This window comes from Numenius arquata, chromosome 2, assembly GCF_964106895.1.
Source record: "Numenius arquata chromosome 2, bNumArq3.hap1.1, whole genome shotgun sequence".
In the NCBI taxonomy this organism is placed as follows: Eukaryota; Metazoa; Chordata; class Aves; order Charadriiformes; family Scolopacidae; genus Numenius; species Numenius arquata.
Genome location: NC_133577.1, coordinates 2863798 through 2882844, shown reverse-complemented (window position 1 = coordinate 2882844; position 19047 = coordinate 2863798). Strand labels below are relative to the sequence as shown.

Sequence of the window (19047 nt, the reverse complement as noted above, 5' to 3'; positions counted from 1 at the left end):
ATAGAGACATTTTCAATACAGTTTGCAATTCTGGGGTCTCTCTGCTATGAAACATGTTCCTTTTGGAGGTTTGGTTTTTTTTTTCAAACCACTACTAATAAAATAGTCTCTGTTTTGAAAGCCTGGCTCAGCAATGATTTATATTACTTTAGGTTATTTTTATTCAGTTGGTACAAAACACTCCACCAAAGAACACAAATTTGAAAAAAGAAATTAGCTCCTCCAAGTGTGTTTTCCTACAGAAGAGCTGCAGTCATGTTTCTTACATACTTTAGCAAGGAAAAAAGTTAAATTTACTTAAATTTGCTTTCTTCCAAGCACTGACACTTTTTTAACAGCTGCTCAGTTAATTTCAGTCTCAAATATTGGCAAAAACGTCTTTAGCTGTAGGATCTCGGAGACGGGTTCCGTTCTCTCCTGGTAGAAGTCAAGCCCGGTCAGCAGCTCCACATCCCGGACACGCGCGGAATGAGCCTGAACTCTTTCTTCAACCCATTCGGAAGGTGGCTTATCTCCCTGCCAAAGCAAACAAGACCAAGGTTCAAATGCATAAAAGGCACTCGCTCTGTTGTTTGGTGGGGGTGGTAGGTGATAACCGGTGTTTGAACTGGCTTGACAGACTAAAGGCCTCCAGTTGGTGAAACTTCTTCCAGGTTTTTCCCTCGACATCTTTGCAGCCTTGCGTTGAGGGATCTCATTTGGAGAGAATCAAATGGCCGTCCCCTCCTCCCACCTCCAGAGCAACAGAGAAGCAGAATTATGCTGAAACGGCAGGCGTGACGTTTAACTACAAAGCACAGTCGAGTCATATTTTAAACACACAACTAAGGACAGTTTTAGTTACAGTATAAATTAGCGGCAGCGCTCAGGCTGGAGAAACAGCAGGCACCCAACAACCGGAGCAAAGTCCCGACAGCAGCTCCGTCTGGATTGTCAGACAGCAATAATAATCGCTAGGTAGACAGCGAAAACAATGGAAATGTAGGCACTAATCGATCAAAATTGTTATTGCTCAATTCTTTTACCACCAAGTCGTTTTGCAAACGGACGGTAATTTGCTTTTCGGTTACCAATACCTGCTCCTGGCACAAATGGTTCACGAGATTTACAGCACTGCAAAGCATAATGAATGCAAAATGCAATGATGTTTGGGGGGTTGATGCTAAACTTTAGAAATAATAGATTTTAGTTTCTAAAGTCTAAAAAATAATTCATTCAAATTATTTATTTTGTTTATTTAGTCAGCTCCCAACTACCAAAGAGATGACTGGGCAGTTGGGGATTATCCACACCGCACCCAAGTTGTTCCTTGCACCTGATGGGAGTTATGAGTTCAAAGTTATAAATAAACTGAATAAACACAATAGTATTGCTTTGAGGGCCAGTTTAAGTCTGCGCAGCTAAACTTCTCTGTGGGGAGACTCTGTCATACACACACTGAGCTAAGGAACCTCCTGCACCACTATCTGCTTCACACTGAAAGAGGGGAGATTTAGATGAGATCTCAGGAAGAAATTCTTTGCTTTGAGGGTGGTGAGACCCTGGAACAGGTTGCCCAGAGAAGCTGTGGCTGCCCCATCCCTGGAGGGGTTCAAGGCCAGGCTGGATGGGGCTTTGAGCAACCTGGTCTGGTGGGAGGTGTCCCTGCCCAGGGCAGGAGGTTGGAACTGGATGGTCTTTAAGGTCCCTTCCAACCCAAACCATTCTATGATTCTATGATCCCAGAATTTATGGAACACTCAGCTGGTTTAACAATCCATGTTACACTCAGCTAATTTTTTTTTTTTTTTGCTACAAAACATGAGATTTACACTCTTAGTGGTAACCATAGATTTTATTTCACCCAAGTATGAATTTCAGCTGTGGGACCATCTATCTATATGCCTGCTGTCTAATTTCTGGTGAAGGTGGAACAAAGGATTGAAGGAATTATTCTAGATACACTGAAGGGAGTAACACTCAAAGTCTTTTAATACCTCTGGAGTAAGTTTATCCCACAGCCTTCCATAAAGCCATCTCATCACCTTGTTGGCTGTGCTGCCGTTCTCAGGGGACAGCATTTCCAAGCCCTCTTATCAAACCCTCCTTTCTTCTTTTTCCTCAGTTCCTATCCATTCATTAGTTTCCAGCCGCCTCTCCTGGAGCTTCTTCCTCTCCTAGTCATCGCTTTAGCTCTCAGCTCACTCTCAACTCATGGGCAATGAATTAATTGAATACTGAGACTTCTCAAGATTCTCCAGATGACCGGAGCCCACTGGGAATCAGTTCACAAAGCTCATGGGCACACAGGAGCCTAGAAACGGTACTTACAGCGCAGCTTTCAGTGTTGTCAGGTCGATGAGGAAGGATAAAAGACATAGCATCCAAGGAGCCCGAACAGTTCAGTGGAGTATAGGACTTGTTCTTGCAGCTGGTCAGAACCACAAAGTAATGGGTCGGGACAGGAATTTCCGTATTGTTTACATGCCTACAAAACAAACATCAATTAAGGGATTTATCTAGAAGTCAAGTATTAAAACCACTGATGCTGTTGGGAATTTATTTATAGAACTTATCTCAGCATAGATCTTCCACTCTGGTATGACTTTTATTTATTTTATAACTGAAATAAATACCTGATGGGAATAGGCAGCCTCACTATCTGTTCCATGAGCAGCCAAACACGCATGGATTGGTCCTTTTGCTACAAGCAGTCCCACTGAAACCAGCAGGATTGCTTACGTGGTCAATGTTCTATTTTGCCAAGGCCAGAGATCCCTACATCTGGAAGAGGCAGGATAGAGCATCGTGTTTGCCCTTCATGACATTAAGAATCTCAGCCACTTGAAACTGAACTGGAGAAGAGTAACGAGAAAATTACCCTCAGGTTCCTTGCCAGCAAGACATGCCAGAACAATGACTTGTGGCTATGTGCTACAGAAACCAGTTTAGAACACCCAATTCAAGATGTCTTTGCCTCCTTTTTCTGGCTATTCTGTCAACATGGCCGCTTTTGTGTATAAACTTCTGAGGAGCTGAACGCTTCCCAAATTTGCTGTACGTCTTCAGTGTCCGACCAAACACCATCACTGAAATCATTATATGGGTTCATAGGAATGACTAACCACGCTGAATAAAACATGCTTATTCCAAACTGTAGACAACATTATGTGGTCGACCGGGTATTACAGCATGTGCTTGGAAGGAAGTTCTAGTTTCTCCTCCCTTCCACCCTCCTACTTCGTGGCAGAGCCGATTTTCCCATTCTCAAAACATTTCTGACAGATGTGGTATGAAGTCTAGCCTTGAATAAAACATCTCCAGTGACAGATTCAGCTGTGTGGATTTCCCAGCACTTTTCAACTAAAGTGTTTTTTACTGACACAAGGCATTCTTCCCTATATTTGGAAAAAGTTAAGTTGTTTGTTCTCATTCTGGTTTTTTTCCTCCTTCTGTCCTCATTCACTAACATAAGTCATTGGACTTTATCTTTTATATTTCTCTTTTATAGAAATTTTTTTTTATGTAAGTCTTCTCTTATACCTGTTTCTACAAACAGATGAATTTTAAAATGTATTTTGTTGTGCTATCAGAGCTCACTAAAATGTACCTAGAACTCGTCAGACCTTCAAGCGACCTGCGTAAGCCACAGCTGTGCAAAGATGCCACTCGGGAACGTGACATTTGACATTCCCAGTTACACGACTGAGTGAAGATACTTGTTTCATGTTCTTTATGAATAGAAATGAGTTTGCTTGGAAATGCAGCGGGAAATAATCCGGAGTTTGACTTCTGGCTCTTCCACGTACTTACTGCTTAATTTCATCAAGCGTATCAAAATGGCCATCGTAATTGTAATCAAACACTGGTCCACTGACAACATTTACTCCATTCCTTTCTCTAGTGTACTCCTGAAGAAGCACATTATGGAAATAGTCCCATATATCTGTCATTAAAAGAAAATATAAGCGTATTTAACACAAACTTGAAGTTACCACCTGAGAGTTAGTCCAACTCTGCGGAACTAGTGTCAAATATCACCAGGTAATTTGGCTTATTTCACACATGCTATTAGAGAAAATACAATTCGTTGGATAGAAGATAATGAGACTATTTGAATATTTAGAGCTATCATGGCAAAAAAAAAAAAAAAAAACCACAGATGGGTTTAGGGGGTTGAGGGCACCTCCTATTGATTTGCCTCTTTCTTATGGTCTAGGGTACTTCTTGTAAGTTTAAATCTCTTGTAGAGTTTTCCTTGGAAAACTGGATTTTTCACAATGTCTTTGATTTACTTGGAAGATTGGAGCCACTTAGGTTTTCTGGGTCTCTTGTCTTTCATATGACATGGGTGAATGAATGAATGAGATCGGGATAAGTTAGAAAGGTAGTTAAATCATCACTTTTCCTCCAGCTTTTTCTTCTTTCTACCTAAAATGCGCCGAAGCCTAAGAGGACAATGTGCAGTTGTAGAAAATTTCTTATCAGTGTTTATGAACAAATGTGAGTCAGGCTGCATGGAAAGAGTTAAAGTAGCTGTTGTGGTTTAACCCCAGCCAGCAACCAGGACCATGCAGCTGATCATAGAATCATAGAATCATCCAGGTTGGAAGAGACCCTTGGGATCATCGAGTCCAACCATCTACCCAACTCTACAAAGTTCTCCCCTATATGATATCCCCCAACACCACATCTAAACGTCTCTTAAACACATCCAGGGATGGTGACTCAACCCCCTCCCTGGGCAGCCTGTTCCAATGCCCGACCACTCTTTCTGTGAAAAATTCTTTCCTAGTGTTCAGTCTAAACCCACCCTGCTGGAGCTTGAAGCCATTCCCTCTCGTTCTGTCAATGGCTCACTCCCCCTTCACCCCCAGAAGGGTAGGGAGAAGAGGGAGTTGCCCAGCTCGACTTGAGCAGAGATCGTGGATTCCTCCCCAACCCAGCCAACCCCCATTTAGAGACTGAGCAGGACGTCTATGGCACGGAATATTCCATTGGCCATTCCATCGGTCAGTCTAGGCTCCTCCTCAGCTTCTATGGGAAACTGAAAAAAGACCTTGGCTGGTATAAACATCACTCAGCAACAACTAAACCAGTACGCGTTATTGACGTTCCTTTCATATCAAATCTGAAAACACAGCAACCACTAGAAACAAAATCTACTCTATCTCAGCTGAAAGCAGGAGAGCAGCTCGCTGCACTTGTATCACAGAAACATCTGCCTGAAGTAAATATTCCGAGATCAGTATTGTCTGGTTCGAGCTCCTGCTTGATGAAACAGGCACTGTATCAGGGCATTGTTTGTAAAACTTCATCCTGTCCTCTCTTGAGACCTTGCAAAAGGAAAGAAAAAGTGCCATTTTCATTCACCTTGAGCATTTCCCCAAGGGGATATTTTCATGAGTTTCATAGTCAGCATTTCTTGTTAGGACAGGACACAGGAGGTGAAGAGAAAATTCAAAAGTGAGCAGGTACACCTAAGCAGATGTCAGACAAGACTATACACAGAAAAAAAAGATAACTTATCTGTGATTTAAAATTTCACACATATACTTTTTAAAAGTTTTAAATATATTTGCACAAGATCTGGATACACTGCAGGCCACGCATTAATGTTTTTAAGTCCTTGTCACAGCTTTATCAAACCCACAACTGTAGTTACAGAAAATTAATCAAAATTAATCAAAACTTTGCAACCTACCTCTGAAAGCGCTATACATGGGAACAATATTGCTGGTGAGCAAGGCATCATACTGTTCAAGAGCAGATGAATTGAAGTCTATATAAAAGAACAAAGTAGAAACTAATGAAATACTATGCGCACAGACTAATTTGATTCCTATGTCATTATAAGTTGCAGGTACATGTAATTCAATTACATTTTATATTTGAGCATGAGTGTATGATCCGTCTGCAAACATAGCTCCAAATTTATTTGTACAGTCTACTCAAGAAGGTAATTATCAAATTAGACAATAGGAAATGAACATTCATCCAGAGGATGAGGGACAGCCCTTCACTCCAGCCCTTTACATCTTCCCAACCCAGTTTTCACCACATTCAAGTTGTTCCATTTTTTAAAGAAAAACATAAATGGTCTAAACTGAAAATATTTAGATACAAGCCCTGCTTTTGGTCAGCCTACAAACACTGGAAACCTTTTTCTGCCCAACCTGCTGATCCACAGAAGTTTGTGTTGGTGTTTGGGTTTATGTTTAAGCACAAACCCACATCCAGCTGATTAAGACTTTCTAAGCTCTAGCTATAAAAAGAACCGTGCTCACTGGGAGGATAGAGGAAACTGCGGGTAAAGGTCAGCCCTTCTGGGTAGTTGGAACAATTTTGGCTTCGAGCAACAGGGATTCTAACATCAGCCCGCAGACAGTCTGAAACAGTGGGAGGAAGAGATGTGTTTTCCTGTTGAAAAAGGAAAAAAAAGAAAATATTACACCCACAGCTGTGGCTAACCCAACGCTTTGTATGGTTTTAACTTTCTAGAACGGACTTCATTGAATCTTCTCCTATTTTCATAGTGAATCAGGTCAATGAAAGTACTGGACACAGATGTTTTCTGCTTAGTGTTTTTTCCTCTACTTCTGTTTTTAGGTAATTCAGGGAAATCCTTATGCAGCACATAAAATTGTAGCAGCAAAATAAGGTTAGACCTCTAGGCAAAAAGCAGGTGACAAGTTTGGCTCATTCGTCACTTTTACATATTTCTGGAAACACAGACTTGATGTCACATCCTCCTGGAAAGCAGCTAGTATATAAAGTACAGTATGGTATAAAGATGACACTGTCACCTCATCTCTGAGGATGCTGTCGCCATAATAAGAGTCTGCGTTGTTGAAGATTTAAAGCTAAATAAATTCATAGCAACTTCAGTACATGTTATTGGCTAAGTTTCCCTAACTTCAGCTAAGACAAGTTAACATGCACACTGGCTAAGACCTGGCCAAAAGTGATTCTGATGAGGCTAATTGTTTCTATAACCTTTACTTTTTTTTTTTTTTGCTATACCCTTTATTGTAGTTTTGCGATAGCATTAACTGCAACATCCGAACATGCTCTTCTGTGTTTAACTGCATTTTCTTTTTCATACTCATTTACATGTAATTTATTTTCATTTTGGTAAAAACGGAACATATTTATTCGCTTTATACCTTTATAAACAGTAGTTAAACATTTAAATTGGTTTTCAGTACATCGTCTATTTTCATCGGTTAAAATTGAGCAGAAATAAAGAACTGCAATGTACTTCTTGTGCCTCGTTGTACTCCTTGATTTAATTTCTTTACTTACTTTTATGAGATATTATGGTCAGGTATATTAATGGAAAATATATATACCACATGGAATGAAATAAATAATTTGGAGTAAAACTTTCTGAAATACTGACATTTGGTTAGAATAATTTCCCCATATTTGTACTGATGAAATAAGAAATCATGCAGACATCAATAACAATTCTCTTCAGACAGAAAAATCAATATAAAAATTATTTCTTCAAGGGCAACTTCGAAAAAGGGTCAAATTAGAGGGGGAATTAAGCCCATGCATGTCCACTGTTTTACTGACCCTGAAAATTCAAGCAATTTATTCCAGAGCCACATGCCCTTGAACTCTCAGAGGTTCATTCAGCTATAATTACATTTTTCATAAATTATAGAATGTAACAGAGAGCAAATAATCAGAATATAGAGAAATATGCATTAGTACAAACTGTCTTGTAGAGTTTGTTAAGAGTAAAAAGATCATGATATTCATAGAAAAGCTTAAAAGCTGCTGATTTTGAAAATCTCTTGTGTCTCTAACAGATGGTTATTCTAATTTTTTGAACAATATTTTAAGATCGTTGAAACTTAAAAGATATCAGAGACACTTTTTCAGACATAAGGGCCTTAGGTCACATGATATCCACCAGTCCTTAACCGGGATTCCCGATGAATGAACCACATTTTCAATACGTTATATTACGTATTTAAGAATAGTACAGATATTTAATAACTTACAGGCTTATTCACGGTGTATGCGGTCCACAGTGGCATCCAGATATCATAGCTGTACCCGCTCACGTACCGGTGATGCGAAAGGAGGCAGTAGACTTTGTTGTTCTGCAGGACTTTGGGTCTCCCGTATGGCAAGTGATACGAGTTTGCCTGCTTTACTAGAATTGAAGCAATAATTATTGATTCGTTCTTCCATAACATTTTGGATGGCACAAAGGTTTAAGAGAGCAGAGGAAAATGTAAATTAAAGCATTAATAAATATAAATAAAACCAACGGCAAACATGGACATGCGTTTTTTTTAAGCTCTTAGATTCTGAGTGGAATAAAAAATGTAGAAAATAGTTTTCATGTTATTTTTGACGTATATAAGTCAATGTAATTGAATTGAGGTTCAACAAGGAAAAGTTTAAGATGCTACACCTGAGCAAGAAGAATGTCAGGCACCAATACAGGTTAGGGGTGGACCTGCTGGAGCCAAGCTCCGAAGAGAAAGATCTGGGAGTCCTGGTAGACAGCAAAATGACAATGAGCAAGCAGTGTGCTCTTGTGGCCAGGAAGGCCAACGGAATCCTGGGCTGCATAGGGAAGAGTGTGGCTAGTAGGTCGAGGGAAGTCATTCTCCCCCTCTACTCTGCACTGGTGAGGCCACAACTGGAGTATTGCATCCAGTTCTGGGCTCCCCAATTCAAGAGAGACAGGGAACTACTGGAAAGAGTCCAGCGAAGGGCAACAAAGATGATTAAGGGATTGGAGCATCTCCCTGATGAGGAAAGGCTGAGAGAGCTGGGACTCTTTAGCCTGGAGAAGAGAAGGCTGAGGGGAGACCTTATTAACGCTTATAAGTATCTGAAGGGTGGGTTGAAGGAGGAGGGAGCCAGACTCTTTTCAGTGGTTCCCAGTGACAGGACAAGGGGCAACGGGCACAAGTTGGAACATAGGAGGTTCCACTCGAATATGAGGAAGAATTTCTTCACGGTGAGGGTGCCAGAGCCCTGGAACAGGCTGCCCAGGGAGGTTGTGGAGTCCCCTTCTTTGGAGATTTTCAAGACCCGCCTGGATGCAGTCCTGAGTAGCATTCTCTAAGCAATCCTGCTTCAGCAGGGGAGTTGGACTAGGTGATCTATATGGTCCCTTCCAACTCTAAAAAAATTCAGTGAAATTCAGTAATATATCAACCTTGTAAATTCTGGTTTCTTTGCAGGTTCATACCAATAAAAATCTTTTGATTTTGTCTTGCCAGTGGAGTGCAATTTACATCTTATTTGGCTAGGAAGCATTACAATTCTTCCTAAAATTTCCATATAAAAGCACACAGAAATATCTGTGGGGATTTTTGATCAGAGAAAGGCAGAATTATGGTCACAGGGTGGGGAACAAGAGTTATGGCCTGGAAGTGCTTAGGCTTTCTCCAAAGACCAGTGAAACCTGTATGGTTTTTCCCAAGATTTTAATGGGATTCAGACCCAGTTCCTATGCATAAATGTTGCTATAACAGTATCAATTAGCATCTTTTAAAGAAATACGAAGAAAAAAGGAAAAAAAAAAAGTTATGCTTCTGACTTGGCTTCCCTACTTCACTTCAAATTGTAATTCATATTGCTACAATTCCCGCTGAAACCAATAATATAAGATCTAAACCAGGCATAGATTTTAAAATATTGCTGTTCTTATCATTTCTCGCTACTTACTTTCTTCTGCGGTGAGATTTAACCTCTCATTTACTACCGAAACATTCGATATCTGCAAAATATAAGAGAATGGTTCAGAATGAATCCATAGTTTAGAAAAAACAAAGAAAAGAGAACACACTTGATAAAGGTGTTTAAAAGATCCCAGGAGCCTCTACTTACATGCGGGCAGCTGCATCCCAGATCATTTTCGGGAATCAGATGGGAAACTGGACATGAAGAAGGAGCTGACTCTTCTTTTGCATGTGAAGGACTGTAAAAAGGTTTTTTTAAGAGGTGATTCAGGCTGCCATGTGTCCCGTTGTTTGGGGCTGGGGTAATGTGCAGCAAATCTGTTGAAACATTTTGAAATTTGTAAACATATTTTAAAGCTAAATTAAGACTGAAATGGCATTTTTAAAAGACATTCTCTTTCAAATTCTATGCATTTCCTACGCATTCATTCTAAATATAGAAGAAATAGCTTATTCAGTTACCTAAATGCTTATCGTAACTCCTACCATCAACTGCCAATTTTCTAGGTATGAAGAAACCTAGGTATCACCTAGGTGTTTCTAGGTATCATCTTTATCAGTGATCTGGATGAGGGGATTGAGTGCACCCTCAGTAAGTTCACAGATGACACCGAGCTGAGCAGGACTGTCGACCTGCTGGAGGGTAGAAAGGCTCTGCAGAGGGATCTGGACAGGCTGGATGGATGGGCCGAGGCCAATGGGATGAGGTTCAACAAGACCAAGTGCCGGCTCCTGCACTTGGGTCACACCAACCCCACGCAGCGCTACAGGCTCGGGGCAGAGTGGCTGGAGCTGCCCGGCAGAAAAGGACCTGGGGGTGTTGGTCGACTGTCGGCTGAACATGAGCCAGCGGTGTGCCCAGGTGGCCAAGAAGGCCAACACCATCCTGGCCTGTATCAGGAACAGCATGGGGAGTAGGACTTGGGAGGTGATGGTCCCCCTGGACTGGGCACTGGTGAGGCCCCACCTCGAGTGCTGTGTCCAGTTTTGGGCCCCTCACCACAAAAAAAGACATTGAGGGGCTGGAGCGGGTCCAGAGAAGGGCAACGGAGCTGGTGAGGGGTCTGGAGCACAAGTCTTGTGAGGAGAGGCTGAGGGAGCTGGGGGTGTTCAGCCTGGAGAAAAGGAGGCTGAGGGGAGAGCTTCTCGCTCTCTACAACTCCCTGAAAGGAGGGTGTAGCCAGGGGGGGGGTCGGTCTCTGCTCCCAAGGAACAGGCGATGGGACAAGAGGAAACGGCCTCAAGTTGCCCCAGGGGAGGTTCAGATTGGATATTAGGAAAATTTTTTACACAGAAAGGGTTATTCAGCCTTGGAATGGGCTGCCCAGGGCAGTGGTGGAGTCACCATCCCTGGAGGTATTTAAAAGCCGGGCAGACGTGGTGCTTAGTGACATGGTTTAGTGATGGTTTTTATCAGAGTTGGGTTGATGGTTGGACTAGACGATCTGAAAGGTCCCTTCCAACCCAGACAATTCGATGATTCTAAGGTTTGTTGCTATCTCCCATTGCATCAAGATTTGGTAATGATGTATTTGAGTATTTTTCATACAGCTTTACACATTGCCGTAACATTCATAGGATCAGCTGATTTAGTGCCGAGTACAGATGTGATTGCAAACGCAGCAGACTGTGAAGCGCACTGGCCTGCTGCATTTTTGTGGGATGCTTTAGTCCGTGTTTTCTGAGGCACGTACTTCCTGATTGCTCACTGCTGGGACTGCAATGGTTCATCTTAAGTCATGAGCAAGAGCGGTAACTCTCTACAGGATTCTTATCCCAAAATTATCCCCCAGGCACTATTTCAACAGCAAGCCCACGTGGCAGGAGAGCTTCTCTCTGATTCTTTACTGGACTCCCGCAATCAGAGAAATCCTTCAAAGCAGAACAATTTCTGGCAGTTATTTTTTAGCACTGTACAAGCAAGCATGGCTTCAGTGTTTTGTGTGAAAAACCTAGCTTCTGCATGAATTCACTAAATTTTTAGTTACTCTTAGCCCTTACAACACTGGTATTTGAAAACACTTTTGGTTTATCACCTCAAGTACTGGACCGTTCCTACTCACCACACATCAGGTTGTAAACCTCAATGTTTTCAAAAGCATCCACTTCTGTTTTCTCTTTAAAGCTTGGGCCGTATGCTAAGAATATAGCCTAGATGGTAATAAAACAAGAGCTGTTATCTAAAGGAACCCGAATTCAAAAGCAATTCAGTTGCATTTTACAGAGACAGGGACCCTGGAACAAAATATAGTCTTTTTTCAGTTTAAATACAGTATTGTAGCAGAAGCCTGGTACTACTTATAGTCAGTCTTACATTAGTTTCTACTGCTTTATAAGGCTGCCTGCCATGAGATACAGGAAACATGACTAAACAGGACAATGACCTGTTCTAAAATAATATCCTTATGTCCCCATAGTAGAAAAGGAATTTTTAATTTATTTTAAAATGTCGTTAGGACATTTTGCTCCTTCATAAAGAAAAAAAAGTTTCCTCAGCCGTGGTGCCACCAGCATAAGGTTATCTATGATTAAGGTTTGTACAGTAACTAGAAGTCACTTTTTCTTTCCATACAAACACCCAGCACCGTTCCGATCAAAATATTGACACAGGGTGTTAATACAGTCGCGAAGATCTGGAAGAACCTGATTCTTAGGCAGAGGGTACGGGACTAGCGGTGGCATGCTTGACCTTACCTAAAGGTTCACATCACAGAAAGTACGTAAAAAACCAAAAGCTCAAGACCTCAAAATATTTGCACTGTAACCAGAAGTGAAAATGAAATGAAACTGCGATACGGGGTATACTAACATACAGCTTATGCCAATGACTTTTTTGCTCTGACGAGATGATCAAGTCTTGTAAAATAAGCAGGGACAATGAGTTTTAGTTTATTTGAGCCCACAGGCTTTCAGATGCTCAACTGAACTCCCAGAGCCTGTGGAGATTTTTCAGTGAGTGCTTCAGTAGAAGAATGAAAGAATGAAAGAAAGAATTCAGTGTCCCACAGCTAAACATGGTATCCTTGGTTTACTGTAGCCTCTCTGGCTCCACGGAGTTAAGGTGAGCCCCAAGTTTTACTCCAGAGTCCCAAGGAAGGAGCCTCGTACACATCAATGAGAGGCCATACGAGTGTGCGGACCCAGTGTGTGTTCACAGTCTACACGTCTGGGTGACATGGAAAGACAAAGCACACTGCTAAAACTATCATATATTCTATATTCTGGTGGTTCACCCAGCACATTGTGATTTTCTGTATGAGAAGGTGCAAGACTTGACTAGACATCATCTTACCTCCATACTTTTAAATTCATTGTTATAGCCATGGTTACCCCCATCACACCCTGTGTAACCTGCGTCCCTAAGGAGAAATCATCACAGTGTAAATAAAACCAGCACAAACAGAACCACTTAATAACAGTTATCCTGACTCTGGATCAGGTCTTAAGAACTGACTCTGGCATAATATTGTAGTAATTTTTCCTCATCCAGTGTGGGAAACTTTTTGGAAAGCAACGGACACGTTGAACTGATGAGCTTATGAACTTTGTGTAACAGAAGAGATACCGAAATACGGAACGAGCTAGTACAGTCTGAAGGTCAACATGAAGGAGGAAATCACACGCTGATACTGAAACCGCTACTCCCCAACAGATGCTGAATGTGTGTTAGTAAAAGATTGACTTGGCATAAACAGTAACACAGCGTAGATACTAAGTTACAGCTGTGTTTAACCAGTAATAGTTTGTGTGTGTAAGTTTAGAAGCCAACGAGCACAGAACACGGAGCTAACCCACGTTGTAGAATCATAGAATCATAGAATCATCCAGGTTGGAAGAGACCCTTGGGATCATCGAGTCCAACCATCTACCCTACACTACAAAGTTCTCCCCTACACCATATCCCCCAACACCACATCTAAACGTCTCTTAAACACATCCAGGGATGGTGACTCAACCCCCTCCCTGGGCAGCCTGTTCCAATGCCCGACCACTCTTTCTGTGAAAAATTCTTTCCTAATGTTCAGTCTAAACCCACCCTGTTGCAGCTTGAAGCCATTCCCTCTCGTTCTGTCATTAGTTACCTGTGCGAAGAGACCAGCACCAACCTCTCTACAGTGTCCTTTCAAGTAGTTGTAGAGAGTGATGAGGTCTCCCCTCAGCCTCCTCTTCCTCATACTAAACAGTCCCAGCTCCTTCAACCGCTCTTCATAGGATTTGTTTTCCAAACATTTTTGTTTTCCGTAATTTGGAAATTATCTGGAAAATCTCCAAAATTTGTTTTCCATATTTGTAGTAAAGTATATAATGGTTTAAGTATTTTAATTAAACGGCTTCAGCACGATCATATCGGTCCGTGTCTGAGTCCCTGCATCAGCACGATCATATTGGTCTGCGTCTGACTCCCACCGCAATCCAGCGTTCACTTTTATAAAGATTTCTTTCTCCCGTAACAGATACTGCTATGGACAGAAATAAATTATCCTACATAGCTACCGGGTGTACAGTGAATCAATGTTTTCAAAATAAATAGGCAAAAAATGGCCTTCTATTTTTGAACTGAGGCCTTCACCTGGCTACAAGTTTCAGAACAAGTGTAATCTGTTTAGGAAGAATTCCTCACGTATATTGTGTGGTATCTGCATTTTAATACAAAATGTATGAAGGGAGAACTCTGCTGTTCGCCTCTGTGGAACAATATAAATAAGATTGCAAGGGATTTTGCCTTACAAGACTTTCACCGTGGATTCTAAAGGGTAAAGAAGAGCTGTGGATGCCTGCATCTGGACTATAGAATTAATAACATGTCGGAATAGTCTGACTTATAATGACTAACACTTGTTTAAATTTACCCGTTGCTGGGATACATGGAAAGATAATGCGATTTTCATCCCGTTCTGATTCAATGCGCATGTATCCTGTTTTCAGAGGCACAAGAACACAGCTTGAGCACAGTTTAAAAAAAAAGGGTGAATATGAGATTTTTCTTATATGTCCAGGGCAATGTGTTTAAGAGCCGTTTAGATGTGGTGTTGGGGGATATGGTATAGGGGAGAACTTTGTAGAGTAGGGTAGATGGTTGGACTCGATGTTCCCAAGGGTCTCTTCCAACCTGGACGATTCTATGATTCTATGATTATTTGGTTGCATCCAAACAATCAAATCATAGACTGATCGGGTGTTTCCTACTATGTGAATCGCCTTGAAATTCCAAGTGAGCTCATGCTTCTCCTACTGCACTGCTGTAGCTCAGGAAATACAGTATTTCTACTAACACCACGGGCTTTATATTGAGTTTTCAAAGCCTCAGGACAAAAGCTTGTCTGAACTGCTCTTGACTTGCTCAGAGCTATTTTTTTTTTCATTGATTAGCTCTTACAGCAATTTTTTGTAATGAGAATGTCTAATTTGTTGTCAGCTTATCTTTGCATGGCAAAGACGTAGTTTTCAGACAGGTAGCGGTAACAACCAGTTATTCTGTGTAGAATCGAGGCCCCAAGGCTAGAAACAACACACTGATGGTCAATTAAGGAAATGCAGATCTAGAACTCAGCAAAACCAGACTCAGAGGTAAGAAAGAGAATAAAGAACAAGTATTAACACGTGTAGAATGCACCATATCTCGTGAACCAAGATGTAACGTTAACTTGCAGAGCAGTGGAGAATGAGCAGGCTGCAGTGTTAGCGTACAGGTAGGAAGGAACCCCATTTGGACCACACAGTGAGGAAGAGAAACATCAACATCACGTTCCTCCTGAGGAAGGACTCCTAATGCCGATTACTGGCCGTGTCCACACACCCACCGGGCTGAAGGCATCAACCTTAGGATGCAGAAGGACAGTAGAGGAGTAACTAACACCAGGAAAAGTGCTAGGAAGGCTTTGTACCTTTTTTTGCTTTAGGGGTTTTTTGAGACTTTTTCTGCATTCATTTCTTTATTTCCCTTTTTCTTCCTTGTTTGTTTTTTTTTTCTTTAAAAATTTCATCTGGAGTAATGATGATTCTTTTGTTAGACTGTTAAGATTTGAATCGTACTAATAATACATTCTTGGCTTTATGTATAAGGCACATTTGCTTTTTTATAGAAAGATTTTAAATGTAACGAGCATGGAAATGTACCAAGTCTGAAGCAAAATGGGAAACGAGGCACCTGTGAGGGAAATTAAAAGGCTGAGAAGGGGATGAAAAAAGATAAAAGAGTCACACAAATGACGTTACCTCACAACCAGCCACTGCCGATCCACCAGAAGATGAACCTTATCGATGCGGATGTTGTTGGCATAGTGGAATCGTTTCGGCAAGTCAGGCGTAAGGTACGGTTTGAAGTGCTGAGGGGACCTTTTGCACTGTGCGAGAGGAGGGAGCCCGGTCAGGAGTTTTGCTCATTATCAAAAATAAGCCCATCGTTCAAAGTTATCGCAACCACCTTCATGTTGGGGATGTAAGCACAAAGGGTGCTATTCACAGACAACTTCTCGGATAACCTGCAAACCTCATTCTTGGCCCAAGAAGCAATGGCTTTTTTTTGGAACTGTTTGAAAATATACTTCTACAATACGTATCGCAAGTTCACAAATACTGGGGTAAAAGTACTCCTGAGGATGAAAGACATTTAATAGTAATGGTTAGTCTACATGTCCATACTAATGGACATCTTGTGGATGCCCCATCCCTGGACATGTTCAGGGCCAGACTGGATGGGACTTTGAGCAACCTGGTCTGGTGGGAGGTGTCCCTGCCCATGGCAGGGGGTTGGGACTTGATACCCTCATTCTAAGAACTTGAAATGAACAAAATGCACAAACTCTACTTTCGAATAGAAAAGGAAAGTGAAAGCGTCCCGATAACAGGCTATTCCTGTAAGGCAGAGATGTCTCATCGCTGTAACTACTAGCAGTTGCAGTTTCAACTGGGGTTGAAAGTGTGCAAATTGGGCTATTCCCCTCACACTAACGCTCTTTGATTCGACAGGCTCCACATCGTACAATGGCGCAGGGGACGTAGCAGTGAAAAAGCTCTTTCTGCTATTCCCAACCATTGATCATAGAATCACAGAATGGTTTGGGTTGGAAGGGACTTTAAAGATCATCCAGTTCCAACCCCCCTGCCCTGGGCAGGGACACCTCCCACCAGACCAGGTTGCTCAAAGCCCCATCCAGCCTGGCCTTGAACCCCTCCAGGGATGGGGCAGCCACAGCTTCTCTGGGCAGCCTATTCCAGTGTCTCACCACCCTCACAGCAAAGAATTTCTTCCTAATATCTCACCTAAATTTCCCCTCTTTCAGTTTAAAACCGCTACCCCTCGTCCTATGGCTCCACTCCCTGATCAAGAGTCCCTCCCCATCTCTCCTGGAGCCCTTTTAGGGACTCTAAGGGTCTAAGGGTCTCTAAGGTCTCCCTAGAGTCTTCTCTTCTCCAGGCTGAACAACCCCTACTCTCTCAGCCTGTGTCTACTCCCACATCTGCTTTGGATGCTGGAGAATAAAGGACTTGTTCTTATGTATATAAAGTCAAGAAAAAAATAAACTGGAACATTCACTACCTGTTGGACATCAGTGGTGCTACATGTAGCAAGCAAAAGCTACATGTAATATTGCACAACTGAGCTGTTCAACAGGTTAAAGGAAGACCTCTAGCGGTGATTTATCAGAAATATACCCAGCTGAGACAGATGAGAATTTTTCCAAGCTGAGAGCACTTATTCTAAAAGTACCAGAACATCTGCCTACTCTTTGGATAGGACTAGTCACAGAATAGAAAACAAACTGGCAATGAAGGAAAGAAGGGGAAATCATGACAATACACAGAGAACAAGCAGTTTAAAGTTTCCCACAGCATTCTCCTTTAGAAACTGGCTGTTCATGGGCAGTGATGGTCCCCCTGGACTGGGCACTGGTGAGGCCCCACCTCGAGTAAAGTGTCCAGTTTTGGGCCCCTCACCACAAAAAAAGACATTGAGGGGCTGGAGCGGGTCCAGAGAAGGGCAACGGAGCTGGTGAGGGGTCTGGAGCACAAGTCTTGTGAGGAGAGGCTGAGGGAGCTGGGGGTGTTCAGCCTGGAGAAAAGGAGGCTGAGGGGAGACCTTCTCGCTCTCTACAACTCCCTGAAAGGAGGGTGTAGCCAGGGGGGGTCGGTGTCTTCTCCCAAGGAACAGGCGATGGGACAAGAGGAAACGGCCTCAAGTTGCCCCAGGGGAGGTTCAGATTGGATATTAGGAGAAATTTTGACACTGAAAGGTTTATTAAGCCTTGGAACGGGCTGCCCAGGGAAGTGGTGGAGTCACCATCCCTGGAGGTGTTTAGAAGACGTGTAGATGTGGTGCTGAGGGACATGGTTTAGTGGTGGACTTGGCAGTGCCAGGTTAATGGTTGGACTTTATGATCTTAAAGGTCTTTTCCAAACGAAACGATTCAATGTTTGTATGATTCTATAAATATTTAACTCACTAACAATTATAAAAGCAAAGAAATAGAAAAAGAATCAGATACTTAGAGAAAGTGTGTGAGAAAAACTCAAGTATAGAATGAACCTTCTTTCTTCTACCTGCTCAGTTTCCTCTAGGCTTCAGAGATTTCTTAAGTCAGAGGTTCTTTATGGATCATGCTTAATAGCCCTTACAGGCCTGTCCTCCATTAATTTGCCTAAAATCCCCCCTCCCTATTTATATTTCCAGCTTCTGCAACACCCTGTGGCAATGTGCTCTACAATGCCATTATCTGTTGTGTGGAAAAGTTGCTTTAACCTCCCCCGAGTGGACCACCTGTAGTCCAGAGCTAACGGGCGCCTATTATCCAGAGCGTCTCTGTGTTGCATTCTGATCTATAACGGAGATATACCCTACGTTCTCCACATGAACTCAGCCGCTTCTTCTCTTTCAACGTGAAGTGCAGGAAACTCTTTTGCTCTGAGCTGAGATCCCCCCATGGCAAACCTTTGTGGACCATCTTTGAACACCCTCCAGAACTGCCTCCTATGGTACCCTGGAGCTCGTAAGCTATTTAAACTGGTACTGTAGTCTCAGTTTTTCCACAGACTGTGCTTTTTGATTAGATTCCAATTAAGAGGAAATACGAGGAAAAATTATGAAAATATTTACTCACTGTGAGGTTTTTAACAATTCCTTCTGAGTCAACTGTTAAAAAGAAAAGATGAATTAACATACATTCAAACAGCTAAAGGTCCAAAGCCTCATGAGAAAAAATTCAGCCTGCTTTTTGTCTGTGAAATTGAATTTCTTTGTTAGCCTATGAAGATTATGGTAACCATAACCTTCCACAGGTAGGAATGTTGTGTTTCCAAGGGTAACTGTCTGTAAGTGTGGTAGCCCGTGGAAGTAGCATTTTGGGTACATCAA

The 19047-nt window shown here is 42.0% G+C and overlaps 1 protein-coding gene across 1 annotated transcript in view; it reads right to left on the bottom strand.

Moving 5' to 3' along the window:
• Nucleotides 1-342: 342 nt before the first annotated feature.
• ENPP3 (ectonucleotide pyrophosphatase/phosphodiesterase 3) overlaps nucleotides 343-19047 on the bottom strand; it is a 44452-nt gene continuing 25747 nt past the window's right edge. Inside the window, exons 14-25 of the mRNA XM_074144523.1 lie at nucleotides 18794-18825; nucleotides 15912-16039; nucleotides 12988-13054; nucleotides 11759-11846; nucleotides 9844-10013; nucleotides 9682-9733; nucleotides 7995-8149; nucleotides 6267-6399; nucleotides 5684-5761; nucleotides 3793-3925; nucleotides 2307-2467; nucleotides 343-512 (exon numbers count right to left, since the gene is read on the bottom strand). Coding sequence (XP_074000624.1) covers nucleotides 343-512; nucleotides 2307-2467; nucleotides 3793-3925; nucleotides 5684-5761; nucleotides 6267-6399; nucleotides 7995-8149; nucleotides 9682-9733; nucleotides 9844-10013; nucleotides 11759-11846; nucleotides 12988-13054; nucleotides 15912-16039; nucleotides 18794-18825 — 1367 coding nt within the window. The remainder of the gene's footprint in view (nucleotides 513-2306; nucleotides 2468-3792; nucleotides 3926-5683; nucleotides 5762-6266; nucleotides 6400-7994; nucleotides 8150-9681; nucleotides 9734-9843; nucleotides 10014-11758; nucleotides 11847-12987; nucleotides 13055-15911; nucleotides 16040-18793; nucleotides 18826-19047) is intronic.